The following is a 20,200-nucleotide window of genomic DNA, read 5'->3' on the forward strand; positions in this document are numbered from 1 at the left end:
CCGTGGGGGTGTTGTGTGGCCCTGCAATACACTCTCCAACCCCCCCAAGACACTCTTCAACCCCCAGGACACTCTTCAACCCTCCGAGACACTCTTCATCTCTCCAAGACACTCTTCAACCCTCCGAGACACTCTTCATCTCTCCAAGACACTCTTCAACCCCCAAGACACTCTTCAACCTCCAAGACACTCTTCAACCCCTCTCTTCAACCTTCCAAGACACTCTTCAAACTTCCAAGATACTCTTCAACCCTCAGAGACACTCTCTTCATCTCTCCAAGACACTCTTCAACCCTCCAAGACCTCTTCAACCTCCAAGACACTCTTCAACCCCCAGGACACTCTCTTCAACCCTCCAAGACGCTCTTCAACCCTCCAAGACACTCTTCAACCCTGGGACACTCTTCAACCCTCCAGAGACACTCTTCAACCCTCCGAGACACTCTTCACAGACACTCTTCATCTCTCCAAGACACTCTTCAACCCTCCAAGGACACTCTTCAACCCTCCAAGACACTCTTCAACCTCCCAAGACACTCTTCAACCCTCCAAGACACTCTTCTACCCTCTAAGACAATCTTCAACCCTCCAAGATACTGCCTAACCTTCTAAAACACTCCCCGATCCCTCAAGACACCTCCAAGGGCCTCCCACTCCTCCCTGGGCGGTTAGGGACCGGTGTGTGGAGGGGGACTGATGGTCTCCTGAGCTCATATGTGTTTGATAAGTGACTGACGGATGAATGGCTCAGCTCCTTCCTCTATACTATTACCTTCCTTCCTTCCTTCCTTCCTCCTGATGGATGAATGGATGGATGAATGAACTCCACCCTCTCTACTTATTATCTTCCTTCATTCTTTTCCCCTTCCTCACGTCTTTCCTTCCTTCCTTTCTTCCTTCCTTTCTTCCTTCCTTCCTTCCTTCCTTCCTTTCTTCCTTCCTTCCTTCCTTTCTTCCTACCACTTTTTGTGCTGCGTGTTTATGTCTTCAACGTGTCTGTCTGTCGAGTGGATAATGAGTGGGAGGAGGAGATAAATGTCTCTCCTTCATCTCTCAGTTTTCCATTAATTATTATTTTGCTTTAATGTCTCAAGAGCTGTGTAGATGCGCCTTAGATCTCCACTTGACGCTCACTCACTCACTCACTCACTCACTCACTGGCGGAGAAGAGAAATAGTCATATCTACGAGTAATTTATATTTTTGTTTTATTTTTGTTTGTGTCCCGGATGTTGTGTTCGCGTTGAGTCGGATTCTCGAGTCGGATTCTCGTGTGTTATTTATGTGAGTAATTCCTGGACGCTAATATGAACGAGTGTTGAGAGAGAGAGAGAGAGAGAGTGAGAGTGAGAGAGTCTTGGAATTATATAGTGGCTGGTGTTTAACAGGGTCACAACTCTTGCCTTGCCTCACCAGTGTCACAGGTCCACACACACACACACACACACACACACACACACACACACACACACACACACTCACACAGAACCATTCGCCTCAGTTTCCATAAATTTGGCAACTGACAGGCGATAAAGTCCACTTAAGCTGTTCACTCACTGTTCTCTATAACTGTCCAGTCAGCTGAACCTTGTAACCCAATGACTGATCGGGTCAGTCTGGTGTTATCTTGTGTTTGGTCTGTTAGCCAAGCGTTGTCCTGTTGTGATGGTGGCGCGTGACAGGAGAAAGTGGCTATTGTACTGTACTCCCACTACATGCTTTCCCCTCCTGCAACCCCTGGGAGTCAGATGATCTCTCTCTCTCTCTCTCTCTCTCTCTCTCTCTCTCTCTCTCTCTCTCTCTCTCTCTCTCTCTCTCTCTCTCTCTCTCTCTTAAAGTTGGGAAAAACAAGAGACCAGGAAGAAATATTGTTAGTATTCTTCAATCTTTGTATTTATTTTGTAGGAACACTCACAACATGAGATGTCCGTATGCCCATAGATTGAAGCGTGTAGGTGGAGCCTGTGATCTCCTTCCCTCCTTCACCTCCCTCCTTCCTTCCTTCCTTCCTTCCTTCCCTCCACTACACTCCACAATCAAATTTGAGTCCTCCATTTGTGAGCGAGGGCCGCCAGCCTTCTCCTCCTCCCGGGTAGAATTTATCTGTTTTCCTGGGAGTGTCATGGTGGAGGCAGCCAGGCCCCAGTGGTCAGGGTCTAGGCTCTGACCCTCCCTCCCTCCCTCCCTCAGATCAATATTCACCCGTATATAATGTCTGAAATTGCGAATCTTGACCGATAATAATGACTACCGTCGTAAAATGCTGTATTTCTCCCTCCACGACACGCACCCTTCCTTCCCTCCCTCCCCTCCCTCCCACGCTCTCTCCATCCCTCCATTCACCGTCCCTCCCTCCCTCCCTCCCTCCCTCCCTCCCTCTCCCCACCAACTATACCCGTATCATCTCCCCCTCCTCGCTTACCCCCACCTTTCTCTCCCTATTCTTTCCTCTTTGTCTCCCTCTCCCTATATTTCCTCACCTTCTCCTCTCCATTTTAACCCCTCACCCCTCCCTCCCTCACCTCTCCCCTCCCCTCCCTCCCTCACACCCTCCTCCCATATAGATTTAATAATTATACGTCTATGACCTGATAACCCTGACTCACCCATCTCCCCCTGACTCATCCATCTCCTGACTCCATCTCCTGACTCACCAATTTCCTCCCTGACTCATCCATCTCTCCCTAATTCATCCATCACTCCCCGACTCACCCATCACCCCCTGACTCATCCATCATCCCCTGACTGGTTTGGTTAGGTTAAGTCAGGCTGAATTGAATTAAAACAGTTTATTTAGACAGAGCTCTCTTTTAGGCACCTGATATATATACTATACATTTATCTCAAGGAAATATTATGTCAGGTTAGATTAGCGTTTAGGTTAGGTTAGATGAGGTTATGTAAGGTTAGATTAGCGTTTAGGTTTGGTTAGGTGAGGTTATGTAAGGTTAGATAAGCGTTTAGGTTAGGTTAGGTGAGGTTATGTAAGGTTAGATAAGCGTTTGGGTTAGGTTAGCGCTTAGGTGGTTAATCAGGGTAAATCATGTAGTAAGGTCCCCAGTGTTGTAATTACATGTAGTAAGGTCCCGGAGTAAACACATGTAGTAAGGTCCCGGAGTAAACATATCTCCCTTTTCTACTTCTCGGATTGACATGCAGATTGATTTTAAAGGTCACAAGGCCCTTTATTGAGCATATCACTCAAGCTTTTACATGAGACCCTTTCGTTTAACATTGTGGCTCTGGGGTAAGCATAGTAACCTTTTCTTTTAACATTGTGGCTCTGGGGTAAGCATAGTAACCTTTTCTTTTAACACTGTGGCTCTGGAGTAAGCATAGCAACCTTTTCTTTTAACACTGTGGCTCTGGAGTAAGCATAGTAACCTTTTCTTTTAACACTGTGGCTCTGGAGTAAGCATAGTAACCTTTTCTTTTAACACTGTGGCTCTGGAGTAAGCATAGTAACCTTTTCTTTTAACACTGTGGCTCTGGAGTAAGCATAGTAACCTTTTCTTTTAACACTTTGGCCCTGGAATAAGCATAGTAACTTTTTCTATTAACATTGTGGCCCTGGAGTAAGCATAGTAACCTTTTCTTTTAACATTGTGGCCCTGGAGTAAGCATAACATCAACCATTTTTATGTAAGATGAGCACAGACTTATTTTTTTTTGTAAATTTTATAGGAAATAAAGTTTAATTATCAACGAAACACGACAGAAGACCACCATGAACCCCTGAACAAGCATAACAAGGTCTTGAAATAATATAATAAGAGTTACGTGCTGTCATGGCTGCCCTGTAATGAGCGTAATGATGCCTCTGCCTTTGTTTACATGGTATTTATTATTTTGGTTCCATGATGATGATGATGATGATGATGATGATGACCCTGGAGCAAGCTTAACCATAAAACCTTGGAGACAGTTTATATCATTACCATGGAGTAACTTTGAACATTTTACCTTAAGACAAACACGAACATAACCTGGAAATAGGCACCATCATAAACGGAAATAACTTAAAGCAACCGAGAAATAATCTTAAATATAACCTGGAAATAAATTAAAATATAAACCAGGAAATAAGCTCAACACATTACCCGGGAACAGCCATAAAATCGGCGAGGAGTAAACAAAGGCCCGTGAGCAAGCATAACATCATCTGGGAATTACAATGTAGTGACGCCTCTCTTGAGTAGCCATTATGGGTCCCTGGAGGAAGCATTACGACGCCCCTGAGTGAGCATAATGTCTCCCCTGATAAAGTGGCAGCTTCCCCCTACCCCCCCCCCTCTCGCCGCTCTTGAAGTGTACATAAACGAGCCACTTTAAAGAAACTTTAATGATGATTTTTAAGTAGTAGGCAGCTATCAAACAGGGAGGTACTACCGCCTGGGAAGATATTGGAAGCATATTGTGTTGTCTAATGGTAGACCCTGCTGCCATATGTGACCAAGTCCCAGGTTGATGATCTGACTTTCTGCCTCATGTACACACAATTGCAGGGTCTCAATTGTTTCTCTTACCATGACAACACAACATACATATATTGTTTCTCACTGTCGATCTTTTTTACATTTTTGTATTTCTATATTATTATTATTATTATTATTATTATTATTATTATTATTATTATTATTATTATTATTATTATTATTATTATTATTATTATTATTACCCCCCATGCCCCGATGTGGGTCAGTGACCTGTGCTCGGGTGGGCTAATCCCCGTAAAAAAAAAAGGTAGATGTTAATTGCGTCACTACTTAATGTTTACCTGAAGTAAGCGTAATGGTGCCCGTGAACAGGCGTAACAACTTATATCCCCCCTGAAGGAGCATAATGACTCTCACGGGGTAATGGTCCAAGTAACAGTATGATTTATTACGGATGGTTATGACGTGTTTCTACTTTTTCTTCCTCTCTGTCTGGCTGTTTGTTTTCCTCCTTCACTTTATCTCTCTTTTCGTATTTCTTTTTCAATTTCTCTTTTCTTTCCCTTCGTTTTTCTTCATTATTTTCTGGTGTTTTGGCTGGTTGGGGGAAGGGACTTGATCTATTATATGCTAACCTAACCTAATTTAACCAAACCCAACGTTAACCTTTATACCTAGGCTAACCTAATAGACAGACAGACAGACAGACAGATAGATAGATAGATAGATAGATAGATAGATAGATAGATAGATAGATAGAGTCACCAGGAGAAGTTAGTGGTAGTGGAACCATCTTCTGTCTCCCCCCTCCCCCTCCTCCCCCTCCTCCTTCACCAGCTGTTGCCGAATTGCCTATCTCTCCTCCCTTCCTGCCACTCCCCCTGAATGACAGCTTGTAGAAGGGGAGAGAACGGAGGCGAGGAAGAGGAAGAAGAGGTAGAGGGGGGTTTAGGAGGAGGAGAGAAGGAGGAAGAACTAAAGGGGGGTGTTTAGGGAAACGGGGGAGGGGAGAGGAAAGGGTGGGCGTAGGAGGAGGTGGTGGAGGGGAGGGGAGGGGGGAGGATGGGTGGGAGGTAGCTAATGGTGGCAGTAGATGTGGAGCTCTGAGTTTCACGTACATTTACCTTCCTTTCAGATTGTTGACCGCTAGCCCCTTCCTCCCCTTAATTTCACGTACAATTACACTCCTCCCCTCAGTTCACGTACACTAATCCTCCCCCTCTCCCCGTTAGATGTACGTGATGTGCGTGCTGGACTACGAGTTTCACGTGCTGGACAACGCCTTCTTGGTTCACCGGCCGGGCATCAAGAGGCACCGCCGTGACCGTCACCGCGACCTGCTCACAGCCAGACAGAACGCCCTCCTCCACAGCAAGATCACCCCCGAGCTACACACTATCTACGGCAAACGGGGGATGTGCTTCTTGTAGCACCCCCAGGCCTCCTCCAGGTGGGTTCTTGTGTCTTGTAGTATCCCCAGGACTCCTTCAGGTGGGTCTTCATATATTGTATCACCCCCTAGGCCTCCCCCAGGTGGCTCCTTATGTCTTATAGCACCCTCAGGCCTCCTCCTCCGGCTCGGTCCTTGTGTCAAGTAGCACCGCCGAGGACTTCCCGCAGGTGGGTCCTTATATCTTGTCACACCTCCCACGCCTCCTCCGGGTAGGTCCTCGTGGCTGATATCAACTTTCAATTCAGGATTTATGTATTCGTTACTTGTAGTGCTGTACATATGTCGAGGTTGTTTTCATCAGTGTACGGTACAGGTTCACGGCCGAGTTACTGTACAGAAAAGATAGATGTTTTGCTTCGGGGATTTTAATGACTTGACTAAACGTGACCACCGCTCTATGCTGGGTTGTGCACTCAAATTCTCTAAACAAAACTGAAATATATTTTGACGATGCCTGATAGATAAATGAATGATGTAAAGTTAAATGTATAATGAATAGAAAGGTAATTTGTCCTTCATTTTGAGGCAAAGAGTTCATAAATTATTCCAAATCACCATACATATTACTGTGTGTATTGATGGTTGGGGCTAGAAAATGAGTGACGGTGAGTGACGGTGAGTGGTGTTCGTCTGTCGCCACCACCTCTACCACCACCTTGCCTTAACCATGCCACTACAACCACCACACTCCACCACAACCACTTCACACCCCCACAACAACCAAACCCCACACAACAACACCCCCACAACAACCACATCCCCACAACACACCCCCCACACAACCACACCCCCACAACAACCACACCCCCAACAACCCACACACCCCCAACAACAACCACATCCCACAACAACAACCACACCCCACAATCACCCACAACCCCACAACAACAACCACACCCCCACAACAACTATTACATCGCCACCACTACCACAACACTATAATTTCCACCACCATAATCTCGACTCATCCCCCTCCACCCCTTCCACCATCCCACCCTTTCCTCCCCCTTCCTCCCCTCCCTTGCCATTGATCGCCACACACACACAACTATATCGACCAGTCAGTGTTGCTTCTGCCACTGTTACACCATCACCTTATGTATTTGATACCATCGTCACTGTCACTCAGTACCACTGTCAACGTCACTGTCACTCATCATCACTGTCAACGTCACTGTCACTCATCATCACTGTCAACGTCACTGTCACTCATCATCACTGTCAACGTCACTGTCACTCATCACCACTGTCACTCATCGTCACTCACTATCACTGTCACCACAAACTATCTCCTGGTATATCAAATTGTTTCCTAGTAACTAGTAGTCATCCACCTAGTAACCGTACTCACCCACCTAGTAACTAGTACTCACCCACCTAGTAATAGGACTCACCCACCTAGTAATAGGATTCACCCACCTATAAACTAGTACTCACCCACTTAGTAAGTAGTACTCACCACCCACCTAGTAATAGTACTATAGTACTCGCCCACCTAGTAACTAGTATTGACCCACCTAGTAAGTGGTACTCGCCCACCTGGTAGTGTGGTGGAGGTGGTCGTGTGGTGAGTCACCTGGACTGACCCTCACCTGTAATTTGCGTAATGATGGTGGAGGCGGGGGGGGGGGCACCTGGTGATGGTGAACGTGAGGTTGTTGGTGTGATGGTGAGGGTACTGATGTGATGGTGAGGGTGGTGTTGTGATGATGAGGGTGGTGTAGTGTGATGGTGAGGGTGATGATATGAAAATGGTAGTGATGGTGATGGTGATATATGATGATGATGATGAAGGTGATATTAACAAGAATGACATTCCCAGTGATAGTTATAACGATAGTGATGATGGTGACGCAACTCCTGAGATCATCATAAACAAAATATTACATTCGTGGATCGAAAATTTATTACACAATATATCTAATTTTGACACAATACATAAAGGTTTTCCTCCATTTGTACCTGTCGACAGCGTGAGGGAGGGGGAGGGGGGAAGGCTGACGTACCGTGTGGAGAGGAGGGAAGGAGAGAGGGAGGGGGAGAGAGAGAGGAGGGATTAATGTAAGTTGGCGGTGAGTAAGCTGAGTCAACAGTTGAACAACAATTTACGACCGCTGCTCCAAGACGCGTGATGACTGATGGAAGCGTCTGTGTTCCCCCCCGCGGGATTATGACCACACGCCACGGGGAATATTGAAACCTGCTGATATTATTATTATTATTATTATTATTATTATTATTATTATTATTATTATTATTATTATTATTATTATTATTATTATTATTATTATTATTATTATTTAAAACCATTTTCATCTTTAGATTCGTGTGGTGACAGATGGAAGTATTTATGTTTCTCCCCACGATGACCTTCACCATGGATAGTATTGGAACCTGTTTTCGTTATAGTGCCTTTATTTTTTTATATAACCAATAATTTACGTTTAAGATCGTCCTTCCTCTACGATGTTTAATGAGTGATGGAAGAGTCCCTGTATTTCCTCCTGGGATTTTGACCTCAAGCCAAAGAGAATATTGGAACCTTTCTTATTTTTTAATCATTATTGGTAATATTGTATTCTAGGATCCGGTGCCAATTTCAGTTTTAATTCTGACAGATTACAACATTGGTCTGTTTGTTTTTGATGGTAGAGGTGACGATTTTAATGAGTGAAATATAATAAAGTGCCTTGTTTTTTAACCGTATAGGATCAGACTTATTTTTAGGCTTAAGTCTGATTTTAGCAGGAACGAACAAAGTCTGGCAGTGCTCAGTGGTCCGTTCTGTTAAATTCAGGCACAAGTCAGTGATGGTTTGTGTATATTTGACCGTGGATGCAGAGACAGTGGGCTGTTTCCTCGACACACTGTTAACCACCAAAAAATGGGCGTTGGATGTGACTTTTCGAAATAAAATGTTCAAGACCGCGTGAATACAAACATGTAAAATTATTATTATTATTGTTATTATTAGATTAGTAAATTCAAGAATCTGTTCACCTTCTGAAATGTCTAATAAGTTTTAGAACTCCTTGTGTTTCCCGACAGGATTATGACCATCACCAAAGAGAATATTGGAACGTTTATTTGTGGGAGGTGGTAGTCCAGGCCAAGAGGGGAGGTCGTACTGGCCGGGGGGCTTTCCAGGTGTGTAGGGGCTCGTCCAGGCCGCCTGAGAGGTCGTCCAAACCGGCTGATGGACCGTTCAGGCAAGCGGTGGGTTCTCCAGGCAAGAGGGGTAGTGGGTCGTCCAGGAGGGATGGTGGGTCGTACGGTCCTTAAGTTTGACAAAAAATATGAAGAAAAATAACTGATGTATAAGTGGGAATACGAAAAATTCTCTCTCTCTCTCATCCTCCAGTTCCATCCCTCCATTGTACCCTCCTCCTCCCTCCGTGACATTTTCCCTCCCTCCTTCCCCTCCACTTTCTCTCCCCTGTGATCTTCCCCCTCCCTCCCTCCTGACTTCTTCGTTCCCTTCCCCTATCTCCCCCTTCCCTATCCCCTTCCTTCCCCTTCCTTCCTCCCCATCTCTCAGCAGTGGTGCAGCAGAGGAAGGTCTTGCCCTGCTCTTATCTTTCCGCCCTGCTGGTCACCGCTGCCTCCAGGCCTCCCACACCACCCGCCCACACCACCCACCCACCACCCGCCCACCCACCCACCCACACCACCCGCCCACACCATCCACCCACACCACCCTCATAGCCTCCTCTACTGGTGTTGAAGGTGAATCAAGAAGCGGTAGCATATATGTAACCTGATACCTTAATCCTGAATTAAATTAATCAGTTAGATAAGATAAGTAAGTTTTAGCTCGTCACTTTAACTCTCATAATCTTGATAGGTGTGTGTGTGTGTGTGTGTGTGTGTGTGTGTGTGTGTGTGTGTGTGCGAACTGTAGGATGCCTAGACAACGGGAAAACAGACGAGAGAGTTCAACAAGGTAACAGTCAACAGTACAACAGAGGCATTAGTTACCCCCCACCTTCCCCACAAAGCTTCGTAAACATGAATTATTCCTCCTAAGTGAAAAACAAATGAACTATATTTTAAACTGTTTGACTTACGAGAAAAACACAAAAAACGGACATCAAAATAACGCTTAATATTTACCATAATTAGATACGATATCTTTGCCTTTTTATCGTAAGTTAAGCTTCAAATGTAGTCTCTATCTTCACTCACTAGGGATATTTATTTTAGGAACATTTGTAAATCCAACTACTGGAATGGTAAGAGATTAATTTATTATGTTCTACGCAGCATTATAGGTCATTGTGTACCTAGATTGTCTGTCAGCCTGTGCATCTAACACATGATGGGGTTGTCAGTGGGTGGAAGCTGCCCGGCAACAACTGATGGACTTTCAAGGTCTCTGCCACGTTTTCACAACAATAAATTAAAAGATAGCATAAACTGTTGCGTTTCTTACTTGCTCTAAAAGTGGACCAGGTCTTACAGTCTCCTCAGACATTAGTAAGTTATATTCTTTCTCAAAAATAGGGAAATAAATTGTTTAGAAAGAATTGTTAATTTTTATTGATGCTTGAAAAATGAGAGAGGAAGAGAAAGTTAGAGGGAACGGAATATAGAGAGAAAGAGTGGAAGACTGAGCAAGACATACATAAAAGAGATAGAGACAAACAGAAAAATATAACATTAAATTAAATTACGTACAGTATCCCGTATATTCCGTTTTCTGTGATGCTCGTCTCGTTTTCTGTGGTGAGGACGATACTGCCAGTTTTACTAACATAGTCTTCTTATCAGTCAAGGCTCTGAGTTGAACTTCCTACACACGACACAATAGTGAAGTGGTGGAGAGGTCGCTGCTGTGTTGGAGGGGGTCGTTGCTGTGTTAGAGATGCCGCTGCTGTGTTGGAGATGCCGCTACTGTGTTGGAGAGGTCGTTGCTGTGTTGTAGAGGTCGTTGCTGTGTTGTAGGAGTCGTTGCTGTGTTGGAGAAGTCGCTGCTGTGTTGCGTTGGGGAGAGGTCGTTGCTGTGTTGGAGATGCTGCTGTTGTGTTGGAGATGCTGCTGCTGTATTGGAGATGCCGCTGCTGTGTTGGAGATGCCGCTGCTATGTTGGAGATGCCGCTGCTGTGTTGGAAATGCAGTTGCTGTGTTGGAGATGCCGCTGCTGTGTTGGAGATGCCGCTGCTGTGTTGGAAATGCCGTTGCTGTGTTGAGATGCCGCCTATGTTGGAGATGCCGCTGCTGTGTTGGAAATGCCGTTGCTGTGTTAGAGAGGTCGCTGCTGTGGTAATCAGTACATCGGTTGGAGGCGGGAAAATCATTACACAGAGCGCAATGCAGTGGAGGTCCTGGCTAGCTGTGCAGCCCGGGGCCCTTCTTCACCACTCACTCTTCTTCCTCCTCCTCCTTCTAACACTTCTTCATGTTCTTCTTCTTCTTCCTCTTCCTCCTTCCCCTCCTCACACTTTTTTTTTTCTTCTTTTTCTTCTTCCTTTCGTCAACGTATTAAGCCCCCTCCTCTTTATGCCAACTCCTTCCTCCTCCTCCTCCTCCTCCTCCTCCTCCTCCTCCTCCTCCTCCTTCCTCCTCCTCCTTCCTCCTCCTCCTCCTCCTCCTCCTTCCTTCCTCCTTCCTCCTCCTCCTCCTCCTTTTCTTCATCGTCTCCATTCTTCCATCTTCGGTTCATCCACTGTCTGCATTAAGCATTTCATCTAGACGAATAGAATTGCTGTTGGAGAGATGCTGTTGGAGAGTTGCTGTTGGAGAGTTGCTGTTGGAGAGTTGCTGTTGGAGAGATGCTGTTGGAGAATTGCTGTTGGAGTGGCTGTTGGAGAGATGCTGTTGGAGTTGCTTGGAGATGCTGGAGAGATGCTGTTGGAGAGTTGCTGTTGGAGAGTGGCTGTTGGAGAGTTGCTGTTGGAGAGTTGCTGTTGGAGAGTTGCTGTTGGAGAGTTGCTGGAGATGCTGTTGGAGAGATGCTGTTGGAGAGTTGCTGGAGAGTTGCTGTTGGAGAGTTGCTGTTGGAGAGTTGCTGTTGGAGATTCTGTTGGAGAGTTGCTGTTGGAGGGTTGCTGTTGGAGAGTTGCTGTTGGAGAGTTGCTGTTGGAGAGATGCTGTTGGAGAGTGGCTGTTGGAGATGCTGTTGGAGAGATGCTGTTGAGAGTGGCTGTTGGAGAGTGGCTGTTGACGAGTGGCTGTTGAGAGTTGCTGGTGAGAGATGCTGTTGGAGAGATGCTGTTGGAGAGGGCTGTTGAGAGATGCTGTTGGAGAGTGGTGTTGCGGTGTTGGAGAGTTGCTGTTGGAGAGTTGCTGTTGAGAGATGCTGTTGGAGAGTTGCTGTTGGAGTGTTGTTGGAGTGTTGCTGTTGGAGAGTGGCTGTTGGAGGAGTGTTGGAGTGGCTGTTGGAGAGTTGCTGTTGGAGAGATGCTGTTGGAGAGATGCTGTTGGAGAGTGGCTGTTGGAGAGTGGCTGTTGGAGAGTGGCTGTTGGAGATGCTGTTGAGAGATGCTGTTGGAGAGTGGCTGGAGAGGGCTGTTGGAGAGTTTCTGTTGAGGAGTTGCTGTTGGAGAGTTGCTGTTGGAGGAGCTGCTGGAGAGTTGCTGTTGAGAGTTGCTGTTGGAGTGTTGCTGTTGGAGTGTTGCTGTTGGAGAGATGCTGTTGGAAGTTTCTGTTGGAGAGTTGCTGTTGGAGAGAGTTGCTGTTGGAGAGTTGCTGTTGGAGAGTTGCTGTTGGAGAGTTGCTGTTGGAGTGTTGCTGTTGGAGAGTGGCTGATGGAGATGCTGTTGGAAGTGGTTGTTGGAAGTGGTTGTTGGAGAGTGGCTGTTGGAGAAATGCTGTTGGAGGTTGCTGTTGGAGAGATGCTTTTGAAGAGTGGCTGTTGGAGAGATGCTTTTGAAGAGTGGCTGTTGGAGAGTTGCTGTTGGAGAGTTGCTGTTGGAGGTTGCTGTTGGAAAGCTGCTGTTGGAGAGTTGCTGTTGGAGATTTGCTGTTGGGTGTTGCTGTTGGAGAGTGGCTGTTGGAGATGCTGTTGGAGAGTGGTTGTTGGAGAGTGGCTGTTGGAGAAATGCTGTTGGAGAGTTGCTGTTGGAGAGATGCTTTTGAAGAGTGGCTGTTGGAAGTTGCTGTTGGAGAGTTGCTGTTGGAGAGTTGCTGTTGGAGGCTGCTGTTGGAGTTGCTGTTGGAGAGTTGCTGTTGGAGAGATGCTGTTGGAGAGTTGCTGTTGGAGGTTGCTGTTGGAGAGTTGCTGTTGGAGAGTTGCTGTTGGAGAGTTGCTGTTGGAGGTGCTGTTGGAGAGATGCTGTTGGAGATGCTGTTGGAGAGTTGCTGTTGGAGAGTGGCTGTTGGAGTTGCTGTTGGAGAGTTGCTGTTGGAGAGTTGCTGTTGAAGTTGCTGTTGGAAGTTGCTGTTGGAGAGATGCTGTTGGAGAGATGCCGTTGGAGATGCTGTTGGAGAGTTGCTGTTGGAAGTTGCTGTTGGAGAGAGATGCTGTTGGAGAGATGCTGTTGGAGAGATGCTGTTGGAGAGTTGCTGTTGAAGTTGCTGTTGGAAGCTGCTGTTGGAGAGTTGCTGTTGGGAGTTGCTGTTGGAGTGTTGCTGTTGGAAGTGGCTGTTGGAGAGATGCTGTTGAGTGGTTGTTGGAGAGTGGCTGTTGGAGAAATGCTGTTGGAGAGTTGCTGTTGGAGAGATGCTTTTGAAGAGTGGCTGTTGGAGAGTTGCTGTTGGAGGTTGCTGTTGGAGATGCTGTTGGAGAGATGCTGTTGGAGAGATGCTGTTGGAGAGATGCTGTTGGAGAGTTGCTGTTGGAGAGTTGCTGTTGGAGTGTTGCTGTTGGAGGTGGCTGTTGGAGAGTTGCTGTTGGAGAGATGCTGTTGGAGAGATGCTGTTGGAGATGCTGTTGGAGTGGCTGTTGGAGAGATGCTGTTGGAGAGTATATTATTGATGGCGCTGTTCCTACCCCTCATCCTCCACCCTCCCTACTCCTTCACCTCATCCTCCACCCTCCCTACTCCTTCATCTCATCCTTCACCCTCCATTATCGCCACTATAAGCTTCCCGCCATAACAACATCGCCAGCACGAGCGATCAACAGCATTTGTCGTTCTCCTCCACCACAACAATGACTCAGCTTTGGCAGCCACTACGCCAGTTAACGTTCGCTTGCCTTCTGCTCAGAGTGGCGGTGTTTTATGGCAGCAGAAGTGGGCCAGGATGTATTGAAGTCGGCCGCAGCTCACAGTGTTACCTGGCCTCTTGTTGTCTCTGTTACCTGGCCTCTTGCTGTCTGTTACCTGGCCTCTTGCTGTCTCTGTTACCTGGCCTCTTGCTGTCTCTGTTACCTGGCCTCTTGCTGTCTCTGTTACCTGGCCTTGCTGTCTTACCCTGCCTCTTGCTGTCTCTGTTACCTGGCCTCTTGCTGTCTCTGTTACCTGGCCTCTTGCTGTCTCTGTTACCTGGCTTCGTGCTGTCTCTGTTACCTGGCCTCTTGCTGTCTCTGTTACCTGGCCTCTTGCTGTCTCTGTTACCTGGCCTCTTGCTGTCTCTGTTACCTGGCCTCCTCCAAATCTCCTCAGGTCTGCCGCAATATTTTTCTCCTCCTCTCTCTGTGTCTCCTATTTTCTTGGCCTTCACAGCGCCGTTTTTAATCTCCATTAAATGGCTGTTATCTCCTGACGGCGGAGGGGGAAGGGGGTGAGGGTTAAGCACTCTTTTGCCTTTAGTCTTTCTTGCTCTCAAATTTACGACAATGATTATTCGCCTTAACGACGTCGAAGGTACAGCGCATGGAAACGATCGTGTTCATCCCTTTTGTGTAACCCTGTCTCTCCCTCTCTCACTTTCTCTCCCTCTCTTTCTCTCTCGCACTCTTTAATTCACCGCCAGATACTTTCTCACACATGCTTGGTAGCCGTAAAACCGCACTACGTAATACAAGTGTAAAATATGTGTTTTGGTTATGACTTCACGGCCAGCTGGTTCACTCTCGCCAACACAAACATGCACTAAAGTCCGCTAACTGTGCCCCGCCTGGATGCACTCTGAACCTGGCTAAACTTACGGTGTCATAAGTCGCTTTAATCCTTCCCGGGGTAGTTACTGTGTTCCGACCCGTCTCCCTCACCTGCCCTGCCTCCCTTACTAACCTGGCCATGAAGGGTGAATGGATATAGTGACCCCACCTCTATCTATCCACCCAAAGACTGTACAGTTTTGACCAGTAGATGACGATCCACACTCATCCAACCCAGATCAGAGTCAGTTAAAGCATAGTAATTACCTAACCTATCTAGCCTAAATCGTGGATAGTGACTAGACGGTGATTTCATGTCGTTCCCTATTCTGTCCCAAACGGTCCGTCGGCCATGTAAACACAGACTGGCCAGCGATACATAATTCGACAATTTCTGGACACTCTTAAGACCTTCACGTGTCCATCATGTGTTATTGGAAACGCTGGAGCCAAATGGTTCCTCCTATGTCCAGATTGGGGCAACGGACCATCCTTGACAAGATTAGGGAAATGGTTCTTCACATGTCCAGATTAAGGAAGTGGCCCCTCCATGTGGTGAAAATTTTGTTGTTGGTGGTAGCATGGTAGTGACGTGGATGGTAAGTGTTGTGATGGTGGTTGGGATGTGAGTAGTAGTGGTGGTGGTGGTGGTAGTAGTAGTCGTAATGACGTGGGTGGTGGTGGTAGTAGTAGTGGTGGTAATGGCGTGTGATAGTAATAGTAGGGCTGTTGATGTCGTTGTGGTAATTGTGGCAGTGATGGTAGTAGTGGTGGTGGTGGTAGTAGTAGTGGTAATGGTGGTTCATAGTAGTGGTAGGGCTGGTGATGTCGTAGTAGTAATTGTGGTAGTGATGGTAGTAGTGGTGGTGGTGGTAGTAGTGGTGGTAATGGCGTGCTTGATAGTAATAGTAGGGCTGTTGATGTCGTTGTGGTAATTGTGGTGGTGATGGTAGTAGTGGTCATGATGGTAGTGGTGGTGGTGGTGTGGTGGTGGTAATGGTAATGGCGTGAGGGATAGTGTGTGGTAGTGATGGTAGTGGTAGTACTGACGGTAGTGGTAGTACTGACGTGGGTGGTAATAGTGGTGGTAATGACTTGGTGTTGGTGTTCATAATGTGGGCAATAATGGTGGTAGTGGTGGTAGTAGCAGTGGTGGTGATACTAGTAGTGGTAGTAGTGGTGGTAGTCGTGTGGGGAGTGTCAAAGCATTACACAAACATTTCCGTCAATTTATCGACTGAAAGGTTACCCGAGGCTTCGACCTGAACCATAGTGATAGCCTTACCTGCTTCTACCTGTAATCTTCCTTATCACTCCATCACTACCACCCCATCACTACCACCCCATCACCCCATCACTACCTCCCCATCACCCATCACTACCACCCCTCCCCATCACTACCTCCCCATCACCCATCACTACCTCCCCACCTCAACATTCACGGCAGGTGTTGCAGGTGTGTATTGAGCCCACAGCAAGACAAGTGCACCTGGTGGTCACTAAGTCTGATACATCACTGACAGTAAAAAGCACACTGTTAGCTGCTGTCCGTATACTTGTTTGATATGGCAACATGTGTGCTCAGAGGCTATGGCATCATGTGTTGTTTCTAGTTGGGAGTTGCTCTTCGTATAGACACTATTGAGAAGCCAAGGTGGAAAAAACAACTGAATCTATACCTGCGCCTCCCCCTCCCCCCTCGGCCATTTACACTCACCCACAAACACTCTTTGGTAACTTGTATCGTTCTATTTTCTCTTTATTTTGGTTATCGATCTCTGTTAAAAGAAAATTATGAATGATATGGAAACGACAAGGACGAAATGTGAGGAGAAGAATTGTAAGAGACGAGAACGTATTCTGTACTTCGTGTGATATCCCTTACTGTAATCCTGCTGTACCCCCTGCTGTACCTCCTGCTGTACCCCCTGCTCTACCCCCTACTGTACCAAGGAAGCAGAAAGAGAGATCATGTTACAGACACCACCAATATCATTTTCAACTGTTTGTCCCGTGACAGTGAGCGCGGGGTACTGGAGCATGAATACAACAGTAACATGACCTGTGGCACATACTGTACATAATAATATAAAGGGTCCAGCAGGCGTCACCGTCAGGCCCTGGAGTGATGGTCCAGCAGGCGTCACCGTCAGGAGGGCCCTGGAGTGATGGTCCAGCAGGCGTCACCGTCAGGAGGGCCGTGGGTGATGGTCAGCAGGCGTCACCGTCAGGAGGGCCGTGGAGTGATGGTCCAGCAGGCGTCACCGTCAGAAGGGCCGTGGAGTGATGGTCAGCAGGCGTCCCAACAGGGGGGCCGTGGGTGATGGTCAGCAGGCGTCACCGTCAGGAGGGCCGTGGAGTGATGGTCCAGCAGGCGTCACCAACAGGGGGCCGTGGGTGATGGTCCAGCAGGCGTCACCGTCAGGAGGCGTGGAGTGATGGTCCAGCAGGCGTCACCGTCAGGAGGGCCGTGGAGTGATGGTCCAGCAGGCGTCACCGTCAGGAGGGCCCTGGTGATGGTCCAGCAGGCGTCACCGTCAGGGGGCCTGGGTGAGGGTGCAGGCGTCACCGTCAGGAGGGCCTGGAGTGAGGGTCCAGCAGGCGTCACCATCAGGAGCCCTGGGTGAGGTCCAGCAGGCGTCACCGTCAGGAGGGCCTGGGTGAGGGTCCAGCAGGCATCACCATCAGGAGGGCCCTGGGTGAGGGTCCAGCAGGCGTCACCGTCAGGAGGGCCGTGGAGTGATGGTCCAGCAGGCGTCACCATCAGGGGCCTGGGTGATGGTCCAGCAGGCGTCACCATCAGGAGGGCCGTGGGTGATGGTCAGCAGGCGTCACCATCAGGAGGGCCGTGGAGTGATGGTCCAGCGGCGTCACCGTCAGGAGGGCCGTGGAGTGATGGTCAGCAGGCGTCACCATCAGGAGGGCCGTGGGTGATGGTCCAGCAGGCGTCACCGTCACGAGGGCCGTGGGTGATGGTCAGCAGGCGTCACCGTCAGGAGGGGCCGTAGATGGTCAGCAGGCGTCACCATCAGGAGGGCCGTGGAGTGATGGTCCAGCAGGTGTCACCGTCAGGAGGGCCGTGGAGTGATGGTCCAGCAGGCGTCACCGTCAGGAGGGCCGTGGAGTGACGGTCCAGCAGGCGTCACCGTCAGGAGGGCCGTGGAGTGATGGTCCAGCAGGTGTCAGGGAGGCGTTGTGTTACAGGGGAGTCCTCCCAGGAAATAGTGAGCAAGGGCGTGGCTGTCCGGTCTCTCACATATGGCACAGGCGCGAGGCTCTGGGAGGTGAGAATACCAGTCTCCCAGGCAGAGTCGTACTCTCTCTCTCTCTCTTTCTTTCTCTCTCTCTCTCTCTCTGTCACACACACACACTTAGTTAGAGAAAGGGAGAAGAGGAGGAGAAGAGAAGAACACAGGAAGAATAAGAAAAAAGAAAAGAAAAAACAACAAGCAAAAATACAAAACAAAAAACACACAACTTAAAAGACACAAAACACCCGAGAGAAAAAAAAAAGAAAAGAAAAAAGAAAAAAAAAAGAAATTGAATAAAAAAACACTAACACAATTTAAAAACAGAAAAATACCAAGAAAAAACAAAGAGCATAATTAACTTCCGTGGGACTCACTTTACCAGCAGGTGCCTGGGTAGTGGTGGTAGTGGTAGTGGTGGTGGTGGTGATGGTGGTAGTGGTAGTGGTGGTGGTAGTGGTTGAGAGCCCTTGAATTAATCTACTCCTGGACAGTAAAATCCTTCTACCTCCCTCCCCCCTCCCCCTCTCCCCCCATACAACATCTACCTCATTAAAAAAACATCCACATACTTCCTCATCTACCATCTACCCCGGTAACTCCCTCCTTCTTTATAAGTTAACCTAATCATTGCACTTTGGATTTCTTCTGCGTCGAGGTTAAGCGTCCTGGATTTTTGTCGATTTTGCGTTTCCTTCCTTCTCCTCCTCTTCTTCCCCCTCCTCTTCCTCCTACTCCTCTTCTTCTTCCTCTTCCTCCTCTTCCTCCTCTTCTTCCTACTCCTCTTCCTCTTGTTACCTCTCAAAGGGCCCTCACCTTACCTCCGTCACTTGTACACTGGCCTTCACTTATTAAGCGCCCTGAGGTACTGTACACTCCCATGTCATAACTCTGCTTTCCAAAATGTCTATGTATGTATGTATGTATGTATGTATGTATGTATGCATGCCTCTCTGACAGTATTTCTTCCTTTTTGCCCCAGGCGTGTCTCGTATATCTTCACTGCATCAATCGTCGGGGATATTCTCGTATTGTTCCTCCGGGGGGTCTTCCTTTATACTTGAGGCAGATGATGGTTCGCCTCTATCCTTTGAAGGGTTTTACTACTTTACCAGACTGGTGTTTAATGTTCTTAGTATTCGTCTTCATAGTAGTGTAGGTGTGTTGTAGTTGTGTTGTGTTGTGTTTGTGTTGTATCGTGTTTTGTTGTGCAGTGAATAGTTCTCAGAAAAAGTTGTTCTATTTTTCATTCTTCCTTTGTTCATTCATCAGTCATTCAATTTATATTTTAATTTTTTTGTTTTTTTAAGTTTTTCTCTATATTTCTGCCCCTAAATGTTTTTGTCCTTGTATACAATAGTTATTTAGTGTCGTTATCCCCTAAATCATTCAGGTTTTATTTTACTTTTTTTTTATTCTTGTTTTACTGTTGTTATGTTATCTCCCATGTTTATCACGTCTATAGATGTGTGTGTGTGTGTGTGTGTGTGTGTGTGTGTGTGTGTGTGTGTGTGTCAGTCACCCACCAAACACCATTTTTTTTTCACCCCATCTGGTCGTCCTTCTTGGGTTCAACTGGTCGTCCTTGAGTTCAACTGGTCGTCCTCACAGTGTTGTCGTTCGTGTTATTTCCTCCTCAGTACCAGATCACCTGATGATTAGACACCCCAACTTATTTCATCTGATTTGACATTTTAACCTAACCTAACGCTAACCTGACCTAGCCTGACTTAACCCCTCAGGTATAGTTAAGGTGTCTAATCTCCAGGTAATACTTGTTCACAGGTTGGGTTAGGGTAGGTTAAGTTAGGTTAGCTTTAGGTTAGGTTAGCTTTAGGTTAGGTTAGCGTTAGGTTAGGTTAGCGTTAGGTTAGGTTAGCGTTAGGTTAGGTTAGCGTTAGGTTAGGTTAGCTGGGATTGGGTTAGGTTGGTATGTCTCTCGGCACCGTTTCTCCGTCAGTTCATCTTTAACATGATTCATATTTCCTGTCAAAACTTCCACACTTGTTTTACTCGTCTTCAATCAGGTGGGTTTTTGTTTGTTATCAATCAGATCAATGAAACAAAAACTCGTGAGATAA

The 20,200-nt window shown here is 47.2% G+C and overlaps 2 protein-coding genes across 3 annotated transcripts in view; one reads left to right on the forward strand and one right to left on the reverse strand.

Moving 5' to 3' along the window:
* Positions 1–5,880, forward strand: part of LOC121875214 (beta-1,4-glucuronyltransferase 1-like) — a 74,064-nt gene extending 68,184 nt beyond the window's left edge. For both annotated transcript variants that reach the window (XM_042379674.1, XM_042379675.1), the window contains one exon: positions 5,668–5,880. In XM_042379674.1, coding sequence (XP_042235608.1) covers positions 5,668–5,865 — 198 coding nt within the window. In that variant the 3' untranslated portion in view covers positions 5,866–5,880. The remainder of the gene's footprint in view (positions 1–5,667) is intronic.
* A 2,234-nt stretch (positions 5,881–8,114) lies between these two features.
* Positions 8,115–17,635, reverse strand: LOC121875203 (mucin-5AC-like; the record flags this gene model as incomplete). The annotated part of the gene is made up of 5 exons (XM_042379649.1): positions 17,257–17,635; positions 14,243–14,436; positions 11,608–13,767; positions 10,685–11,125; positions 8,115–8,162 (listed from the first exon to the last, which is right to left on the reverse strand). Coding segments are annotated over exons 1-5 (3,222 nt in total), but the record flags the coding sequence as incomplete, so codon positions are not given.
* Positions 17,636–20,200: the final 2,565 nt, after the last annotated feature.

Source organism: Homarus americanus, unplaced genomic scaffold (assembly GCF_018991925.1).
Source record: "Homarus americanus isolate GMGI-L3 unplaced genomic scaffold, GMGI_Hamer_2.0 scaffold41592, whole genome shotgun sequence".
NCBI classification, from domain to species: domain Eukaryota; kingdom Metazoa; phylum Arthropoda; class Malacostraca; order Decapoda; family Nephropidae; genus Homarus; species Homarus americanus.